The 19,103-nt window shown below is 31.9% G+C and overlaps 1 protein-coding gene across 1 annotated transcript in view; it reads left to right on the top strand.

The window, feature by feature from the left end:
• LOC108904651 (BMP-binding endothelial regulator protein) overlaps positions 1-17,806 on the top strand; it is a 268,993-nt gene extending 251,187 nt beyond the window's left edge. The window contains exons 5-7 of the mRNA XM_018707285.1: positions 7,752-8,188; positions 11,934-12,084; positions 16,315-17,806. Of these exons, the coding sequence (XP_018562801.1) occupies positions 7,752-8,188; positions 11,934-12,084; positions 16,315-17,231 (1,505 nt within the window). The 3' untranslated portion in view covers positions 17,232-17,806. The remainder of the gene's footprint in view (positions 1-7,751; positions 8,189-11,933; positions 12,085-16,314) is intronic.
• Positions 17,807-19,103: the final 1,297 nt, after the last annotated feature.

Raw genomic sequence — 19,103 nt, 5'->3', positions numbered from 1 at the left:
AGATAATATTAGATTATTATTGTGCTTTATTTTAGTACGCATTTTATAAGCCAACTCTGTGTTTTCGCTTTCGTTTTCAAGGGTAGCGACACCTGTGACAGAGTATACAAACTAATTATACTTACAAATTCTTTTATTTAGATAGAAATCACTACAATTCTGGTTTAAATATGAAATAAATATGGAGTCGTGTGTAAAATGTTGTCATTTTATTCGAGGACACAAATTATAGAATTATTAATAAATATTAATCTGAAAATTAAATACAAATGATCCTAGGTGTCCGTTCTAGTGAGTGAAGTAGTTTGGTTATTGTGCCTGACCTAGTTCCGTCGTAAATGTAATATATTGACAGACTAACAGTATGGTTAAAATTGAGGTACTTTGGCATTTATTTAAATTATTCTTCTGTTCTCATGAGCATTGAAAATTGTCTCACTCACTAGCGGGAACCATTGCGAATACATTGATATATAATAATATCCAATTATGTTAGTTTCTTCGATGATTTGCGTCCTCATCTGAAGCTCTGTTACACGGTAAAAATATACATACTAAATCGCCCCCTTAAGCGACGTGATTTCGAAAACCTTAATTACATTATTGATGCTATCGGGTTATTAGATGAAAAAAAAAAACTTGTTTTAAAGTTTCCAAAAAGTAGTTCTTATCACCGTCGCTAAATTCGCCCCTTTTCTAAGTAAAAACAAACCATTATGTTGAACAATTTTTATTCCTCAAATATGTATTTTACGAAGGTTCAACATACAAATCTCAGAAGCAGTTCATTTCCGGACCAAGAATTATATAAACTTTTTTTATAATTTTACCTGAGGAATATCTCCTTTTTTGTACACTTCTTTGTGGGACACACTGTACATGCAAATTAGGAATTCAATAACATTTTTTCTAAACTAATATTCCGAAATAGTGACACCAAATATGATATAATTTATTAAAATATATGGTCGAGAAAAAATAAACAGTACATCTTAAATACATATATTTTATAACGAAACTACAGAATCTCGATGTGCTATCATAGCCTTCGCGTGGGTATACTAGGGACTGGGTGAAAGTTAAAAATAATTTAACTCACAAGAGAGAGACAAGTTTAATCAAATGAGGTTATGTATAATTTATAGCCTAGTTTTACATTTTATGGGATGAAGGCCGTTTAAATTCGCTCTCGTATGTTGGACACCTGCAAACGCACATTCCGTATATCCACTTAACAGATTTCTATCAATTATTTGTACCGTTTAATGAACTGCCACTGGAACGTAGAAGTGTATCGTACTAAAGAGGAACGCTTCATAAACAACTCACATAAGAATCTACTGTTGTAGCGATAATATACGGAATGCCATCCATGATAGTTGTCTAGTCTGTTCATAATCAATACAATGAATGGAGGAAAATGGAAAATGAAGATGATCTAATAATTTTTAGAAAAATAAATAGTACCTACGTGTGCTGTGTTTATCATGTATCATTAAAAAGTAAAAATGTTTTACGTGTAGTATAAATTCTTATAACTAAGTATTTGTATATGATCATAACAGTCATTAATAAGTACAAAAGTTTGAGATTTTAAAATTGTCGATGACATACAAAGCCTTCTTTAAATAATCTAAGCTATTGGATCGAGTCATAAATCTGGTAGTTTTTAAAAAAATCATATAAACAAATGTTTCCTATCTATAATTTTTAATTTATTGTATCCCAAAATTTTTGCTATATCATTCTATTTTGCCCGGCGCGCCCATGGTAAGTGGGAACCACATCAGTTTCAGATAAATAAACAAAATCGCAATAGGAATGTCAATATCTCGGAGTACTTATGAAACAACGTATTTATACAGTAGCGTTATTAATTGGAATGAATAAATTAGTTATAAATAAACAGCTTATTCTTACAGTCTTTTCATCACGAAAAATAATAGAGAATATAGGTAGGTATCTGTAGGTCTAGTAGTATTGAAATAAATAGAACACGTATATATTGTGACCATTTAGGGGCCCTATCATTACCTTACTCTTGGCCAGAAAAATAACTAGGCTACACATTATTAAAAAAGAAGTATTATTACCATGGAAATAATTATTTTTTTAGAACTATCATCAAAAGTCGATATTTTCGTTAAATTTTCAGTTGATAGTATGAGTCTTTTTTGTCACCTAGCTGCAAAATACTTTTATGTTCTAGATCGTCAGTCAAAGTATTTTTCGTTCTAGAACATAAAACAAATGTCAAAATAATTTGCCATTTTTTCGAAACATATTTATGATTTTATTAATTAAGTAATGTAGGTACATTTTAAGTAATATTTCAATACATAACAGTAACTATTATAAACCGGATAATTACAATTTATTTTGCACTTATAAATTGAAAGTGCCGATGTTGTAATGAGTTAAATTTATGCCAGATCCAGTGCTGTCAATTATCGTAGCTTTTAGTTCTGGGTGTTCAATGAGGCTGCTGCTGTAATTGTTTAAGTTTACTGAAATTTTATTTTGTATAGAATATACAAGTCTCCGCTACCGTACTAGAACCCCACCCCCCTTGTCGTTTAATGGTGGTAATATCGGGCCCTGCGTCGGCTAACAGAGTGGCAGAAGAACGTCTAAAGCAGTATCCTATATAAGTTTCTGAAAGAGGCAAATTGAGATAAGTTACTATTTCTTTTAACACATTCCTTATTTTGTTGACGCCAACCACTTGGTGAACACATTTTTCCCTGATATACGTACTTCACAAAAAATCTTCGACTTGTAACTACCGGACGTAAAGCACAGTACTTGTGGTATATCTTCATTCGGTCTGGACTTGAAATCACAAAACATCTAGGAGTATGAGTTTTAGAATCGGGAATTCTTATATAATAATTGAATCTTTATCTTCTATATCTATATCATCGATCGTTATCTTTAGTAGCTCATCTCTTCTCAAAGCCCCACACACTCCAATTATTAAAATGTCCAAAATTAGTTAAATCTATCGATTTGTATTAATAATTTGGTTTACCTTTTCTAGCAGAAATCTGTTATCAGGTGCTTCTTGGAAAAATCTATCTTTCGTTAGAATTTTGGACTTTTTCGGTCGGTATCCAACTGAATTGCTTTTCAAATATGGTATTAGTTTTGGAAATTTTCTGGTATTTACATTTTTTTTTGGCATACTGTGTTCTTTTTAACATGGAATATACTGACCATAACGTCAAAGGTTTAATTTTATTAATTTTATGTTCGAAATATGTCAGTAATACCGCTTCGCTTTTAATTTTCTTCGAATTACACCACCATTCGTTATAGGTAATCTCATACTGTCTCGACGATTTTTTTGGGATTAATTGTGAAACAGCACATTGTGCCGCTTCCAATACTTCCCCTGGTAAACGCTCGTTTTCACTTTCCGAGCTAGTTTGGAATTAAACACACTTAGAATATGTATTACAATATATATACAGGGTGTTTCAGTTTGATATGTCACAAACACGTGAGCATATTTTAGGAATAAAAATAAGAATAAAAGTCTGGTAAACTTTTGTTCTAACTTCCTTCGTTATGAAGATACAGGGGGTTGAATTTTTTCTATAAATTAAAATTTTCTTTCATAACTTTTAAACGGATTTAAATTGGATATTCATAGAAGTCTGTTTTTCGACGACTGTGTTAACATGCGACAATGCTTCTGAATTCAGTATGCCGTGAAAACAAAATCCAATGTATTATGTAGTTTTGAATGTGACAGTTAATGTTTATGATAAATAGCGTTTATGCAGTTTATGTATATGTGGTTTTTCAATAATGGCGCAGGTTGCATTCACAAATGAAGAGTATGCAGATATGCATTTGATGTATGGTGCAGCCTGGGGTAATGCTGTTGAAGCTAGACGATTGTACGCAGAAAACTTTCCTGGGAGAAGAATTCCTGACCGAAGGGTATTTCAGGCAGTTGACGCGCGTTTAAGGGAAAGAGGAATTCGTATAGGGGCTATTGAGAGACCGCGACCCCGACAACCAAATTTTGAAGATCAGATTCTTCAAATGGTGGAAAGGGAACCAACGACAAGCACCAGAAAAATTAGCTCTGAACTGGGCGTAAGTCATACAACGGTCTGGCGCACAATTCGTAATCAACAGCTGTATCCATTTCACTTTCAAAAGGTGCAAGCGTTGACTCCAGCAGATTATCCACCTCGACAACAATTTTGTCGCTGGCTGCTGAACCGTTGTGCAGAAGAGCCTAACTTTGTAGCACACATATTATTTACTGATGAAGCCAGTTTTGCAAGAGATGGCATAATGAACTCACACAACATGCATTACTGGGCTGACGAGAACCCTAATTGGACTGTCGCTGGTACGCATCAACAGCAGTTCTCGCTAAATATCTGGTGTGGTATTATTGGCGATATTTTAATCGGGCCACATGTTTTGCCAAACCGTTTAACCGGCCAAGCCTATAGGCATTTTTTAGAGGAAATCCTACCAGGATTGTTGGAAGAGGTTCCACTTGCAACAAGAGTATTGCTCTGGTTTATGCAGGACGGGGCACCTGCCCACTTCAGTTTAGCTGCCAGGAATTATTTGCAGAACACCTATCCAAATAGGTGGATAGCTCGAGGGGGTCATGTAGCTTGGCCAGCAAGGTCGCCTGACCTGAACCCCCTTGACTTCTTTTTGTGGGGTCACTTAAAAAGTTTGGTATACGAAACAGAGGTTCAAAGTATTGAAGATCTACAGCTTCGCATACAAAATAGTTGTAGAGCAATTTTAAATACCCCAGGGATTTTCGAACGAGTTCGGAGATCGTTATTACGTCGAGCTGAAGCGTGCATCCTAGTTCAAGGACGGCACTTCGAACAATTATTGTAAATTTTTATTAGATAGGAGTCTAATATTTAATAATAATAAATTATATTGAAACAAGTTTTGATTTTATCTGACATGAAGTTTTCTTATAATAATTTTGATCATATGTATATTATCTTAATTAAATAAAAAGGACAAATAATGTGTTAAGTACTACTACATACTTCTTCTTAAGATTATGGCAATAGGATACATAAATTATTACTGCGCCAGAAATTTTCAAAATTAAGCAAAATATCATATTACTTATTGTAGTTAATATGTTCAATAGCAGTTAACAATCGAATAGCACAATTTTGCTCCACATAAACATTTCAATTTGTGACTAAACTATGAGAGACACGAAGAAAATGAAAGAGACCATTTTTATTGGAAATGAATTGTAAAATTATGAAATGATCACTTTTTTTAATTTAACCATTGGCGTCACATATTTATTTTGCCCAAAGTGACAGACTCACCCTGTATCTACGCCACTACTTAATTTTAAAGAGCCATATTTTGGCAGCAAATGCAATATCCTCGGCTTACACAGTACTCCAAATTTGATAACAATATCTTAATCTGTTTAAAAGTTATGAAAGAAAATTTTAATTTATAGAAAAAATTCAACCCCCTGTATCTTCATAACGAAGGAAGATAGAACAAAAGTTTACCAGACTTTTATTATTATTTTTATTCCCAAAATATGCTCACGTGTTTGTGACATATCAAACTGAAACGCCCTGTATATATATTGTGACATGTGACACTACTTTTTCAAGTAACTAATTTTTATCGTTTATTGCTATCGTTATGACAGTCGCCACGCCTAAACCGTCTTGCTTGTCTTATTTTATTGCAGTTTTCGAAAAAATATTATATCTCGAACGCGAAATGCTTTTGCGTTCTCGAATGGACATTTTGATTCTCTAAGCTCGGCAAAATAACTTCACAAAAGAACCATATCGCGTTCTAGATACAAGACCGAGGAAGTTAATTTTCCCGTACCGTTTTTTAAAGTATATTTTATACACTAAATACTCATAAAAACACGCAGGCAAAGCAACTAACATCAAAAATGCATTATTTAGTAAATATAAGTTTTATCATTGTTATTTACTTATACAATGGTTTTATTGAACGTATTCTACATATTAGACGTTGATTATAACTATTTGTTTATATTTATAGTTATGTTGCAGTTTGCACAACTATTAAACATTGGCTGAACTTTACTCACAAACTCTGCGACATTATTGCTGTTAATTATTTATTCGATAGTATTACTAATATTAGCAAATTTCTCTTTGTCTCTCCTTCATCTAAATATTTCATCTATGTCTAGTTTGTTCGTAAAAGATTTCTCTACATATCCTTCAACAACGTTTGAAGATCTGCCATGTCTCTTTAGTGCAATTAAATCTGCCAGTATTAACCAAAATGGTCGCAGAGGAAAATTTTACGACAATTTGAGGCGTTCTACCAAACTGATGTATTCCTACTAGTTGCCTGACCAACTTTCTCTTTTAAACAAAAAGCGGCAACTTTCCAAATTTTCTGGGCGGTGTGCAACATATTTGGCAAGTAAGTTTGGTATATCACAAATGATCTCGGTTTTGTCGTTTTATTACGCTGTATTTTAATCAACAAATTTAATTGATACAGTTTATCACGGCAACTTGCACGGTAACACCAAATGCCTATTAAACTAACCTAAAAAGGAAAAATTAATATCTAGAAATTTCAAAAATTTATCTTCTAAACGTTCCTTATTTATTAAGTACATATTATCTGGTGCTTGAGCAATAAACGTTTCAAGTTGTTTATTTGACAAAACTTTGGATTTCTTTAGTTTATTATAGTTGTCACCTTGACGTTTCAGGAATACACGTAATTTCAAATATTTTGATATATCAGTGTCTTCCTTTGTATAACAGACGCCTGCAACTTTGTAGATAAATTGGAAATTTATACAATCATAACATTTTCGGATCGGGAGGGCGCATTTTTTTCAAGACAATAAGTCTTGAAACGTTTGTACGCGAATTCGTAGTTTTCCCTAGATTTATTAGGTAATAAATTTAGGCCCGGTACTTTAAGTCTCGGCCTTGATTAGCGATTAGACTGTGAATAAACAATTATAAAATAAATCTGTATAAACAGTCTAATCATGTGCTTACTTAACCAAGACTCAAAGTACCGGACCTTACAGTTACATTTTTTGCAGCTGCTACTAACTCTGGTGGTGGTCCCAAATACCTGAACATCATCACCACTGTCCTTTTTAAATATGTTAAATATATTTTAGCACTTATAGGTATTAAAATGAATTTGACTTTTATCACAACAATGTATAAACAATGATTTTCTAGGAAACGATTTCATATGCAATTATAATATTGTAATGAAGAAATGTTAGGCAAGCATTATTAAAAATTTCTTAGTTTATATCAATTAATTGATATCGTTTGTGATTTCAGAAAAAAACACTATATTACCTCTGGCGACTTTTTAAACAGAAACCCTACGCCTACTAGTTTTCTTTAAATTTTATGAATTTTGAGTGGCTGATCAATTTTAAATGAAAAGCCGTTGTAGTAAAATTGTCATAAAATTACTGGGTTGTAAGTAAATGGCGTGAAACGCATTTTGTGCACGTACATAAGATTACACAAAATTTTGGTTTGTGTAATGAAAAATGTTGTTTTTCAATCATACATTTATAACATATACTTTTTTTTATTAATTTTTAAATATTATATTTATTCAATTCTAGCAGATTAAATAATTTTTATTAGATTAGTTGATTTTAATAATTTTGTTTATTGGGGGTAAGGGAATTATTTAGTTTTCAGTGTAACTCATATAATTTTCTGTTCTATTTACAGAGTGCAAGATAAATGGGCAAATTGCCTCGGATGATCGAGACGTGATATCTGATGATCCCTGCCTGAAATGTCGATGTAGTGATGGAAAGATGATTTGTGCGAAAAAATCATGTCCTGTGCTCCAATGCATTCCTGAGCGACAGTACCACTCTCCTGGAGAGTGCTGTCCACGATGTAAGGGCACCAGAGCCCTAATAGAGTTAAAGAATAGGTGTACTCTGCAAGCATTCGTACTTAGGGAAGGAACTTCCATCAACTTAGATAAATGTACTAATTGTACGTGTCAGAATGAAACGTCAGTTTGTACTAGGGCGTCTTGTCCGATCTTGGATTGCGCACCAGAGTTACAAAAACCGGTTCCGGGCAGTTGCTGCAAGAAGTGCATTATGCCAGAAGAGGTTCGAACTCAATGTTTTCATGCAGGGAAATTGTATGAGGCAAGTAGAAAACATTTCCGTTACTTCTAAATTCGTTATAAAGGATATATTGTCCCAAACTCACATATCTATTTAAAACTAAAATGTTTCTATTTGAATTTTAAAAGAAGCATTAATTTTTATGTTGATAAATATACAGAATATGGTAGATGGTGTGCAACCGTATATTTAACTGAAATGTAAAAATGGTTGCATAAGCGACTACTGATTTTACAGATAATCCAAATATGCAGAATAATGGAGCAGTTCTTTACTTTTGAACATAATAATTATCACGAGCTAACTGATAAAGAATTTTTTATTTTCAATTGCTTGTAACAACAAGTGTAAGTGTACCAAAATTAATAAACAGTAAACAATATTTTTTTGGGTTGTTATTATGCTTTTATAAGCTATGCCACCAAATAAGTTAAAGGCTGCTCATAAATTTTGAGTTCTGTAGGTCACTAGGATCTAGGAGGCATCGCAATCGACACTCAGATTTGATCAATTACACGTGTATCATTATTGAATATTAACATTTATTACCTACTTTTATTACCCTATTATAATATGAGTAATTTAATTTTCTGTTTGTGGTACCTGTCCTTAGACTTCACCTGGACTTTACCACTAAAGCTGTGGGCAGGAAAAATTTAAATTTTTTTACATTATTGATTTTCTCAGTAGACTTTAATTTCAAATTATGGTCTTATACATTTTCCGCGAAATAAATTTTGTAGTATTTTATATCTTTCTTATGGACAAATACCTATCTATATTAGTACATGTATACGTGAGAACGTGAGGAAGAAATTCTAGAAAAATCGAAATTGATCCAACAGTAAGTACTAGATCTATAGCAAATGAGGCTGCAGTGGTCCACATTGAAGTATATTATTTTATCCATACCATTATTATTACAAAGTGTACAAACTTCAAGATTATCTCACAAAAGTTGATATTTGTGTGTGGCTTCGTTTGCAATATAAAAATTTTACAAAATTTATTTTAGACCTAATCTTTATAAGAAATGAAATGATCCAATTTCTATAACTTCCAAGAAAAGAAAAAGAAAACATTTCACTGTACGATGAATATACGTATTTTCAGGAGACACGAAATTATTTAGATTTTATCCAAAATACGTTACCTGAATTACTTGAAGATGTTCCTTTGCGTGTATGCAAGACAGACAATATGATCTATTGACGATGAAGCTCGTATTAAGAAATGTTTGGGAATATTTAAATAATATATTTCCGGATACGTGGTTAGGGCGCAATGGACCAATTTCTAGACCTGCACACTGCCGTAATATAAATTCTTTTGATTTTTTCTCCGGGGTTATTTGAAAAACTTATTTGTCGCAATGGAGAAGTGAATAACGTTGGAGAACTTAAAAGAAATAGAATAGAAAACAAAAGTTATTCGTGAACCAAGAGATTTCATTTTCGCCACGTGTTGTCACTAATGGTTATGAGACTGTGTGTGCATTAAATGGGTGGCAGCAACTTTGAACAATTTTATAAACTTACTACGGCCATATTGGCAACCAGAGCTAGGCTAAACCTTTTTTTTTGGGGGGGATTCGTATCATCGATACCAATTTACTTGTCACAATCGATTCTTTGACTCGTTCACAATTCAGAATCCACTGCGGTAGCCTCGGAGTTGATAAATCCGCATTCAATTCCGTTCTCCGATTGAAACGAAAAACCTGATTCTGTGATATAATTAAGTACTTCAAGTACGCAAACATTTTGTCTAATTCCTAGCGACTAGCATACTAGTTTGTTGTAGATACCATTTGGAGAATAATCCATTCCAAATAGATCCATATTCGTACCAAAATTAATGAAGTTTTAGTAGAATCATTTCATGCCTCGATTTACGGTTTGCCGCAAATTTCTGTAAGTTTTCCTCCCAACAACGACTGCTGTTAGAAAATATATAGTGAGCATGGTCTTTAATATGTTCTGTTGATATTCTTGGTTTGCTTCCATTCTATACGATAATAATTGCAGAGTTTAGAGGTGATTCACAGATCTTGTCCATCATCGACCAGTAACGTTTTTCAGCATTTGACTGATTACCTATACCTAGTACTTTGTCACCATCTAAGTATATGGTAACCATGGAAAACTATCTCGATAAGAAGTTAGGTCATGTGTCCTTTTCAGTAGATCATCTAAAAACTGCACTGTTGCAAACGTACAGCACAGCTAATCGCTCGTTGCATCTTTTAAGCTTGAGGTGAAAGAAGACTGTAGTGGTCAGCTACTACGATGAATTCTAGCAGCTTCCCCACAGCCCATAAAACATTCTCTGTAGATTACAAAAAAGTGTGGTTCTTGTCTAGTAAGAGAACGACTGGGATAGGCTAGGACTTTGTAATCATCGAGAGGCGATTGGCATATTATACATTCTTTAAGAAGTCTGAATGATTTGCTGCATCTTTTTGTACATATAAATGTCATATTTGGCATTTTTACGAAGCAGTGCTCTTATCGGAACTGTAATTTATAAGACATCGAGTACAAAACGTCTATACCAAGAAAATATACTAATACCCGCAGAATGTTACCTACAGATGAAGGCGGTGATACTTCCAAGAAGGTCTTGGAATATTAGAATTCACATTTGAGTTATTGCGATTAGCGACGTAGCCCAAATACTTCATCTGCGAGTGGCGAAATTGACACTTGCCACTGCTTACAGTTTCACGCAGTTTACGAAAGACCTCTTGAAGGATGGACAAAAGTCTTCTAAATAGGCGAATAATTGAGGTTCAAAATACTGACCTAGGTCATTATTAATAAAACGCTGCCAGTTTACCGGAGCAAAATGTAACTCAAATTATTTCCTTATATAGGAAGTATCGTTTATTTGGGACAGAGGTGATAAGTGTTGTGGCTCAAAGTGCAGGGCGCTGAATTCATAGATTCCAAATAGTGCATGACCTAATTTGGAAATGATTTCTCGTTGAGCTATCACTGAAATTCTCTACTCTTTTCTCCATATACGTATTTATTGTTAAATATTTTGCCCCGTGCAAAACTAAAATTAGAAACGAATTTTCTATTATGAGATTAAAACTTTAACTACAGGTTAGAAGAGAACTAACGTAGTACGCGTGATGTTTCTGTTATTTATTTTCATTTCCTACGAGCATCAAAATAATTTGTTTTCATAAATTTAGTTCACAAGTATAGAAAGAATTGAATTAATTCATCATCTACTGAATACAGTCATCGTAGCACCAATATAGCAGTATTGTAAGTAAAAAGTGAACGTTGTCATGCTACAAATTCGATCCAATAGTCACTTCCTTTGTATACATATTGTTTTTAAGAACATTCAAAACTCAATACGAATTCGTAGTCAGTGTCGCCATTTAATTAATATTTATTTTTTTACAGGTAGCAAAATTCTCAAATAAACTGAGACAATACTAAAATATGTCACAAATAAATAATTTCGATCAATATTATTTCAGTATAGAAACAAGATCAGCATCTTTTATAAACATAAATAAATTGGAAAATTGTGGAGAATATGATTATAATTAAATAATGATATGATTGTTTGCTTTTCTAATCTGATCGTCCTTTTTGCATATTTCTTGCAGAGTTGTAGTAAAAAATAATACTCCTATTTTAAAGATTGTAACTTCGTTTGCCCAATTAACTATGAAATTCTTTAAAACTTGTATGTACTTTTGTTTTTCGTGTAACATTTTATATAATATTAATTTCCTAGGTAGGATGGCCAACAGTGGAAACTCGATTCCTGCAAATCCTGTAAGTGCCAAAGAGGGATGCCTAGCTGCGCAATTACAAAATGCAACACAACTTGTACTGCGGGAACTCGACTAGTGCATTCTTCCGAGGAATGTTGCCCTAAATGTGTTGAAGGTACACTTTTTTGTTTTAATTCAAAATCTAATTATTTGTAAACCATAAATATAAAATTTGGCCCAAATTCGATACCCCAGAATTAATGTTGTAAGGTACCTGAAGCAAATACAACCCAGGAGGTGTTAAAGCCCACATTTAAACATTCGCGCTAAAATAATTTTATGGTACGTCACTGAGAAGTCTCATTTTTATAAAAATACGAATTATTTTTTATTTTTTATTTTTTATTTTTTTTTTAATCAAAGGAAAAATAGTCTCATTTATTTCTTTGTTATCGAAAGAGAAATTTTCATTTTTTTAAGAGAAGTTTGATTTACCTACTTTGCTTCAGAGAGTACTTAACTAAACTTGTTGAATATCCTTTTCACTTCCCCAAGTTTTAAAAGGCCCATGTTGATTATTTTATGTTTCTTTTTTTTCTAATTTAAGGATGTTTTTAAGGAGTCATTGTGAAGGAAAGTCGCGAAAAACTGAAGTTCACAAGTCTTATTATACCACGTTGGTTTAATAAGGCTCAAAGAAAGAGTTTTTAAAAAGTCCAATGTTTTTAAAAGGACTATTTGTTTAACTTTTGTGATAGGTAACTCAAATTAACAAATTTTGTACAAAACACGATTTTGTCTTTCTAAACAACAAAATATACTATTTATTGCATATTTAAGTTGTGGGCCTTATATGCCTCAAGTACCTTAATGTGTATATTGACGTTTTTAATAGCAAAAGTGTTAACACACAAGTCGTTTAGAGAGTTCATCATTCGTAAACTGAATATTGTGTTTGTAGTTGAGAATTGACGTGCCAATTTGTGTACCGGTATCATGAATATTTGTTAGTCTCAAAAATGTTACACCAGTAATGGACGCTAATTATTTTCAGGGTTTAGATTTAATTTTTCTCCGATAAATTATATTTCCTTGATTTACTATTTAAAAACCTTATTTTATCTGTAGAAAACAAACATATATAATTTATAAGGTTTTTATAAATAAATAGCCATGATATTGAATATAATTATAATTAATAAAAAGGTCAAGTAGCCATGTGAAACTTTGAAATTTTGTCTATAAATTAATTAAAATATTTCATATCTTTAATACTTTTTAACACAGCAACCTTTATTTACATAATAACAAGAGCAACGATCAAAACAACATAGATAAAGCAATAAATGGTAAATTTAAGTTTTATCACAAATGTTCGAATGTACTATTTAAACACTTCTGCACTCGTCCATAAATGCTATGAGTAGCAGTTTGAATCATGAATCATGTCGGGAGGTATTGAATTTATCACTCTTGAAATATTTATTTTTAATTCTTCCTCATTGTCGTATTGCCTTGTGTGTATAGCTGATACTTAAGATAACTATAAAAGAAAAGTTCATGATGGTCAAATCAGGACTTCTCGGCAGCCAAGTAACTAGACTACCAAGTAAGGGTATGCACTTCGAACATTTGTGATAAAATTTTAATTTACCATTGCTTTACCTAATATTTTGTTAGTTGCTTTTGTTATTGTTATGTCAAAAAGTATTAAAAATGAGAAATATCAAATATAAAATGTTTTACATGTTGTCTTGTTTTATTAAAATTATAATTATATTCAATATTTTGATTATTTATTTATGAAATCCCCATAAATTAAATATACTTCTTTGTAAAGAGAATTTCCCCTTTCTTCTAATGAGGCAAAAATTTGATTGCTCACGTAATTTAATATCAGACTACACATGTTTGTCCTAATATTTTCAAAAACAAGTGAAATACGACTGAAAAGATATATAGCATAAAATAGATTCTCCCCGAATAGGTATTTCCAGAACTATTCGGAATTTTCTAAATTTATAAACGAATTCGTAATCGCCATAAAATTCTGCATATTTCTGCCCATTTCTGTAACTGTTAAAATAAAAAAGATAGGACAATAAAACAGTTGTAATCCTGTACATATACAGGGTGTTTGTAAATAAGTGCGAAATATTTTAGGGGATGGTTGCCGAAGTTATTTTGTAAAAAAAAGTTCATATAAACGTAGATCGAAATATACTTCTACTCCGAGATACAGTGTTTAAATTTAAATTTTTTATTTATTTTTATTAAATATTTTAGAGTTTTAAATACTTATATGGACTTGAAATTTGAAAAACGCTTTGGAGGGATAAATGTGCATTTTTTGAGGTGATCCGAATATTTCTACTTCCACCAGTGGCGCTCGTGCGAGAATGGCACAACCTTTTTTAATAAAAAAAAAATGGTACCTACACCACAGACTTTTCCCGTTTTAATATTTTTTCAACATCAATTCTGAATGAAATTGACCCTTCATTTTTTTTCGTAGGATGCGCCGGTTTTGAGTAAAAAAAAATTAAATATATTTTTTTGCATGTTGTGTTGTGTAGTTTTAATTTCTATTGATACATTATCTAGTAGGTTGCTGTCAATATTTTTAAATAAAATACAACCATCAAATTTCGAATATCTTTAAAGCTCTTTGAAATAATTAACAAAAATAAATAAAAAATTAAAATTTAAACACTCTGAATCTTGGAAACGAAGGATGTTTCGACGTACGTTTATTTGAACTTTTTTTACAATATAACTTCGGCAACCCCCCCGTAAAATATTTCGCACTTATTTCTAAACACCCTGTATACAGGGTGTCCGCAAATTTCACCAACAACGTTTGGCTGCATATTCGCGACGATTAATAAATACGATCTACGAAAAAAGTTAAAAAATCACTTTTTGGTTTTTGAGTTACAGACACCTTCAGAGTTGTCAAAAATAAAGCTAATTTAATTAATAACTTCATAACCTTTTTACCGATAGCGTTAAAATTTGGCAGGTCTAATTGGACTATTGTGACGTATTATTTCTTATAGTTTTAGTCAAATCGATATACTGGGTGATAGTTTTCTCCGATTACCTCTCCCTTTTAGTGGTCAAAACTTTTTCAGTGGTCGTTTTTTTTTAAACGGGGAGCAACACTGAAAAGGTCGTTTTATTTAAAAAAAAAATACCTCTTGAGAAAATCGCCTGCAGAAAGCCATTCTTGAGCAAAAGGCATTATTTGCAGGTTTGTATGTTTCGGTTTGCGTAGCAGTGTCACGGATTTAAAACTTTCAGTTCAGTATGTAATGAAAACAAGATGTTAATTACTGTGGCTATCAGGTAATGTCATTATTGTCGTGTTTCTTTAGGATTCTCTTCACGCCACACATGCAAATTATGAAGTGTGCGTAGTGTATCAAGACAATTAAATGTATGTACAACTAATGTTCACAAAACTTAAAAAAAAAGCAACATCTTCGGCCATTTCATTTAACTCCTGCCCAAGAGCTTGAAAATTTAGATGCCAACGCACGTTTACAATTTTGCCGATGAGAATCCTAACGAAACACGACAATAATAAGATTACCTGATAGCCACAGCGATCAACATCTTGTTTTCATTGCCTATTGAACTCGATGCTTTAAATCCGTGACACTGCTACGCATACACATTTGCAAATAATGCCATTTTTCTCAAGAATGGCTTTCTCTAGGCTATTTTCACAAGTGACAAATTTCTTTTTAAATAAAACGATCTTTTCAATATTGCTGCCCGTTTAAAAAAAAACGATCACTGTAAAAGGTTTGACCGCTAAAAGGGAGAGGTAACCGAAGAAAACTATCACCCAGTATATCGATTTGACTAAAGCTTTAAGAAATAATACGCCATAATAGTCCAAATAAATGTGCCAAATTTTAACGCGATCGGCAAAAGGATTATGAAGTTATTAGTTAAATTAATTTTATTTTTGACAATTTTGAAGGCTTGTAACTCAAAAACCAAAAATTATTTATTTAACTTTTCGTAGATCGTATTTATTTATCGTCGTGAATATGCAGTCAAACGTTGTCGGTGAAATTTTCGGACACCCTGTATACGTGTGCGCGTGCGTGCGTGTGTGTGTGTTATGTGAGTGTGTGTGCGTGTATGTAAGAAAAGTTAAATACAGTCTGGAGTCATTAACAGCATATAGGTATCGATATTTTTCTGGAAAATCTTAAAATATATAATATACAACAGAGATGGAAAATGTAAAATTTTATACATATTGTTACAGAATTCCGCACAATTTCTTTAACGTAAGCGACTTTCTATTATTATAATAACAAACACTGATATATCGAAAATGCGATGCTCTAAACAAAATCTCTTAGTACATTTGACCTTTCATTTTTAGTTGAGGGAGCGTGCATGGTCTTTGGCGATCCTCATTACAAGTCTTTCGATGGGAAAATATTCAGCTTTAAAGGGGTTGGAAAGTACCAGTTAACAGCTGATTGTCAAAACAACACTTTTTCGGTGAAAGTGGCCAATGCAAATAAAGTTTCATCTACGTCGACAAAAAGAGTAGCTGTGCAATATGGTAACATCCGTATAAATCTACAGCAGAAGGGCAGAATTAAGTACAATGGTCAACGCATAAAAGCCCCTTATGAGGTAAAACATAAATTCCGTGTAGAAAAGATGCGTGATATTATCGAAATTAATCTTCAGAATGGTGTAAACTTGTTTTGGAATGGGAAAAGTTTCCTTGAAGTAACTGTCCCGGCTTCATTCAAAAATAAATTATGTGGACTATGTGGTAATTTTAATTCCAATGTTCAAGACGATCTGAAAACTAAAGGGGGACGAATTGTTACTGACAAGGAAATTCTTGGCTTTGGCACCTCTTGGTGTACCGGTAAACGAAGCGATTGTGCGAAAAAGCTAAAGTCGGCAAATAAGGCTACTTGTACAAACAGACATCGCACTGAAAAAAATCTTTGCAAATATTTCAGTAGCGAGCCATTTACAGCATGTGATTCTAAACTAAATTATAGTAAGTATTATAAGGCTTGCAAAATAGATATGTGCCACTGTCCAAACGGAAAATGTTACTGTGAAAGTCTATTGGCGTATGCAAGGGAATGTCAAAGATTAGGTGTTAAATTGCCTAATTGGCAGAAGCATAGTTATTGTGACGCCAATAGTTTGAGGCGGCCTAGTACTTCACATAAGTCGCATAACAAGCACAAACACAATGCTTTGCTTAGATATATACCAAAAAATTTAAACAAAACCAGAGGTTCAGTAGACCCTATTCCAATACACTAGATTTATAAACGTTTAGATAGCTAGTCATTGTCAGTATTTACCAGGACGCATGTAGAATAAATCGAAAACGTGTAAATATTGTTTAAAGTATTATTATATTGTAAATTTCTGTAATGATGTATCGCATGCTTAGTAAATTTGAATTTGTGTTTAAAATGCTGGCCATTTTAAATGCCACTTAAATATATAATGATCTCTTCACAAGAAGACTTGTGGGCTATGATAGTAGAAACAGTTTTTGTCTCTGAATACTTGGGCATTTGTAATTGTCTATTATGAATAAGAATAATTAACTTCTAAGAAGTTTATTCTTAATTATTTATGACTATAGATAATTACTTCATTATTTATAGAGATGCTGAAAGTAGAAATTTTTTGAATTGACAAAATCGATACATACTACTTACTGACTATAAAAAACTACTTATGACAAATATATAGTGAAGAAAATATGTAAAATTTTTTAGTTTTCCTTATTCTCTTGTATTTTATAACTTCACCCCTTTACCTTTTATATACAGGGTGTTTCGCATAAGAACCGACACAGAGGAGGGGCATGCGGTGATTTAACGCAACTTACCTTTATATTAAGCTGCTCCCCTGAAAAGTTATGGGCCTTGAACGTGGGGTTTCAAATTTCGAAAATAAAATCAATATCTCGGTATTTTTTTCAAAATTTTAGCGTTAAATCACCACATTTTGGGTTCCCCTACATGCCCTTGCTCTGTGTTGGTTCTTATGCGAAACGCCCTGTATTTTGTAGATTGTACTGCATACTTTTAGGTATTATTATTTATTGATTCTTGTTAAATATAAGATGCCATACATTTTTACAGTATATGTCGACTACCATTAATTTTTAATTTTAAGTGTAGCTTCTCCAAAATCTCAATATACTTGTTTAAAAAGTTGATACCTTCCAGTGAAAGGTATATATAGATAAGAAAACTATTGATTACGTTTTCCTTGATTTGCTGTGTAAAGTAACTAATGACATAGTCTTATTATATTTATGTAAATATTTTCTTATAATTAGGCTGTAATATGTAAATTAAGTGTGATAGAGGCACATTTAACATTGTATTTTTTTTTCTATAATTTCTTTACAATATGTACCAAAGACATTTATGTTTTTATTAAAAGGTCGAATATTAAATTGTTTGTTCAAACAATTATTTTTGTAAATACGTTTTAGTATATTAATTATGTGTATGAAGATCTCCATATAGAAATTAATAACATTAAAACATAGCAAAATTGTTCCTATAAGTGTAGAATTATATTTTAAAATGCATCTATTATTTATAAAAAAAAATCCCCTTAATATTGGATAAAGTTAGCCAATGCATTTGTAAGTATAGGTTTTTTTACGCAATGAACATATAGATTAAGTGTTTGTTTTATGTATAGTACCGTTTTAATGTAATTTTAAAATTAGTTTGAGTGCAGTTGTAATATTGATGTATTTATTAATTAAAATAAACACACATTGTGTGTTAATTAAAAGATTTAATGATGTGTTTTTAAACTTTTTATGTTTATTTATTTTTATATCTGTTTTAATCCAAGGATGATCTGTACTGTTGAAAATTGACAATATTATTAAATAAATATGTCCGAACGTATACACAGTTTTATTTTGCTTTCCTGTATATTAAACAAATAAAAATTATTAAAATATTCTTTATGGATGGAAGTATCAGAGATTGTTAGGGTGAAAGTAAAATGATTTAGCTAAACGTACCTCTATACATAGTTACTTTGATACTGTTTTAACATCCTGTTGCTAGAGGGCGAAGTTTGCATTTCTTTTTCAATAATATAATAATAATAATATTTCTACTCCTCATTCTAACTACGAGAATTAGCCCA

Source organism: Anoplophora glabripennis, unplaced genomic scaffold (assembly GCF_000390285.2).
Source record: "Anoplophora glabripennis isolate ALB-LARVAE unplaced genomic scaffold, Agla_2.0 scaffold210, whole genome shotgun sequence".
NCBI lineage: Eukaryota > Metazoa > Arthropoda > Insecta > Coleoptera > Cerambycidae > Anoplophora > Anoplophora glabripennis.
Note: the sequence above shows the minus strand (reverse complement) of the source record. Positions and strands in the feature narration are given on the sequence as shown.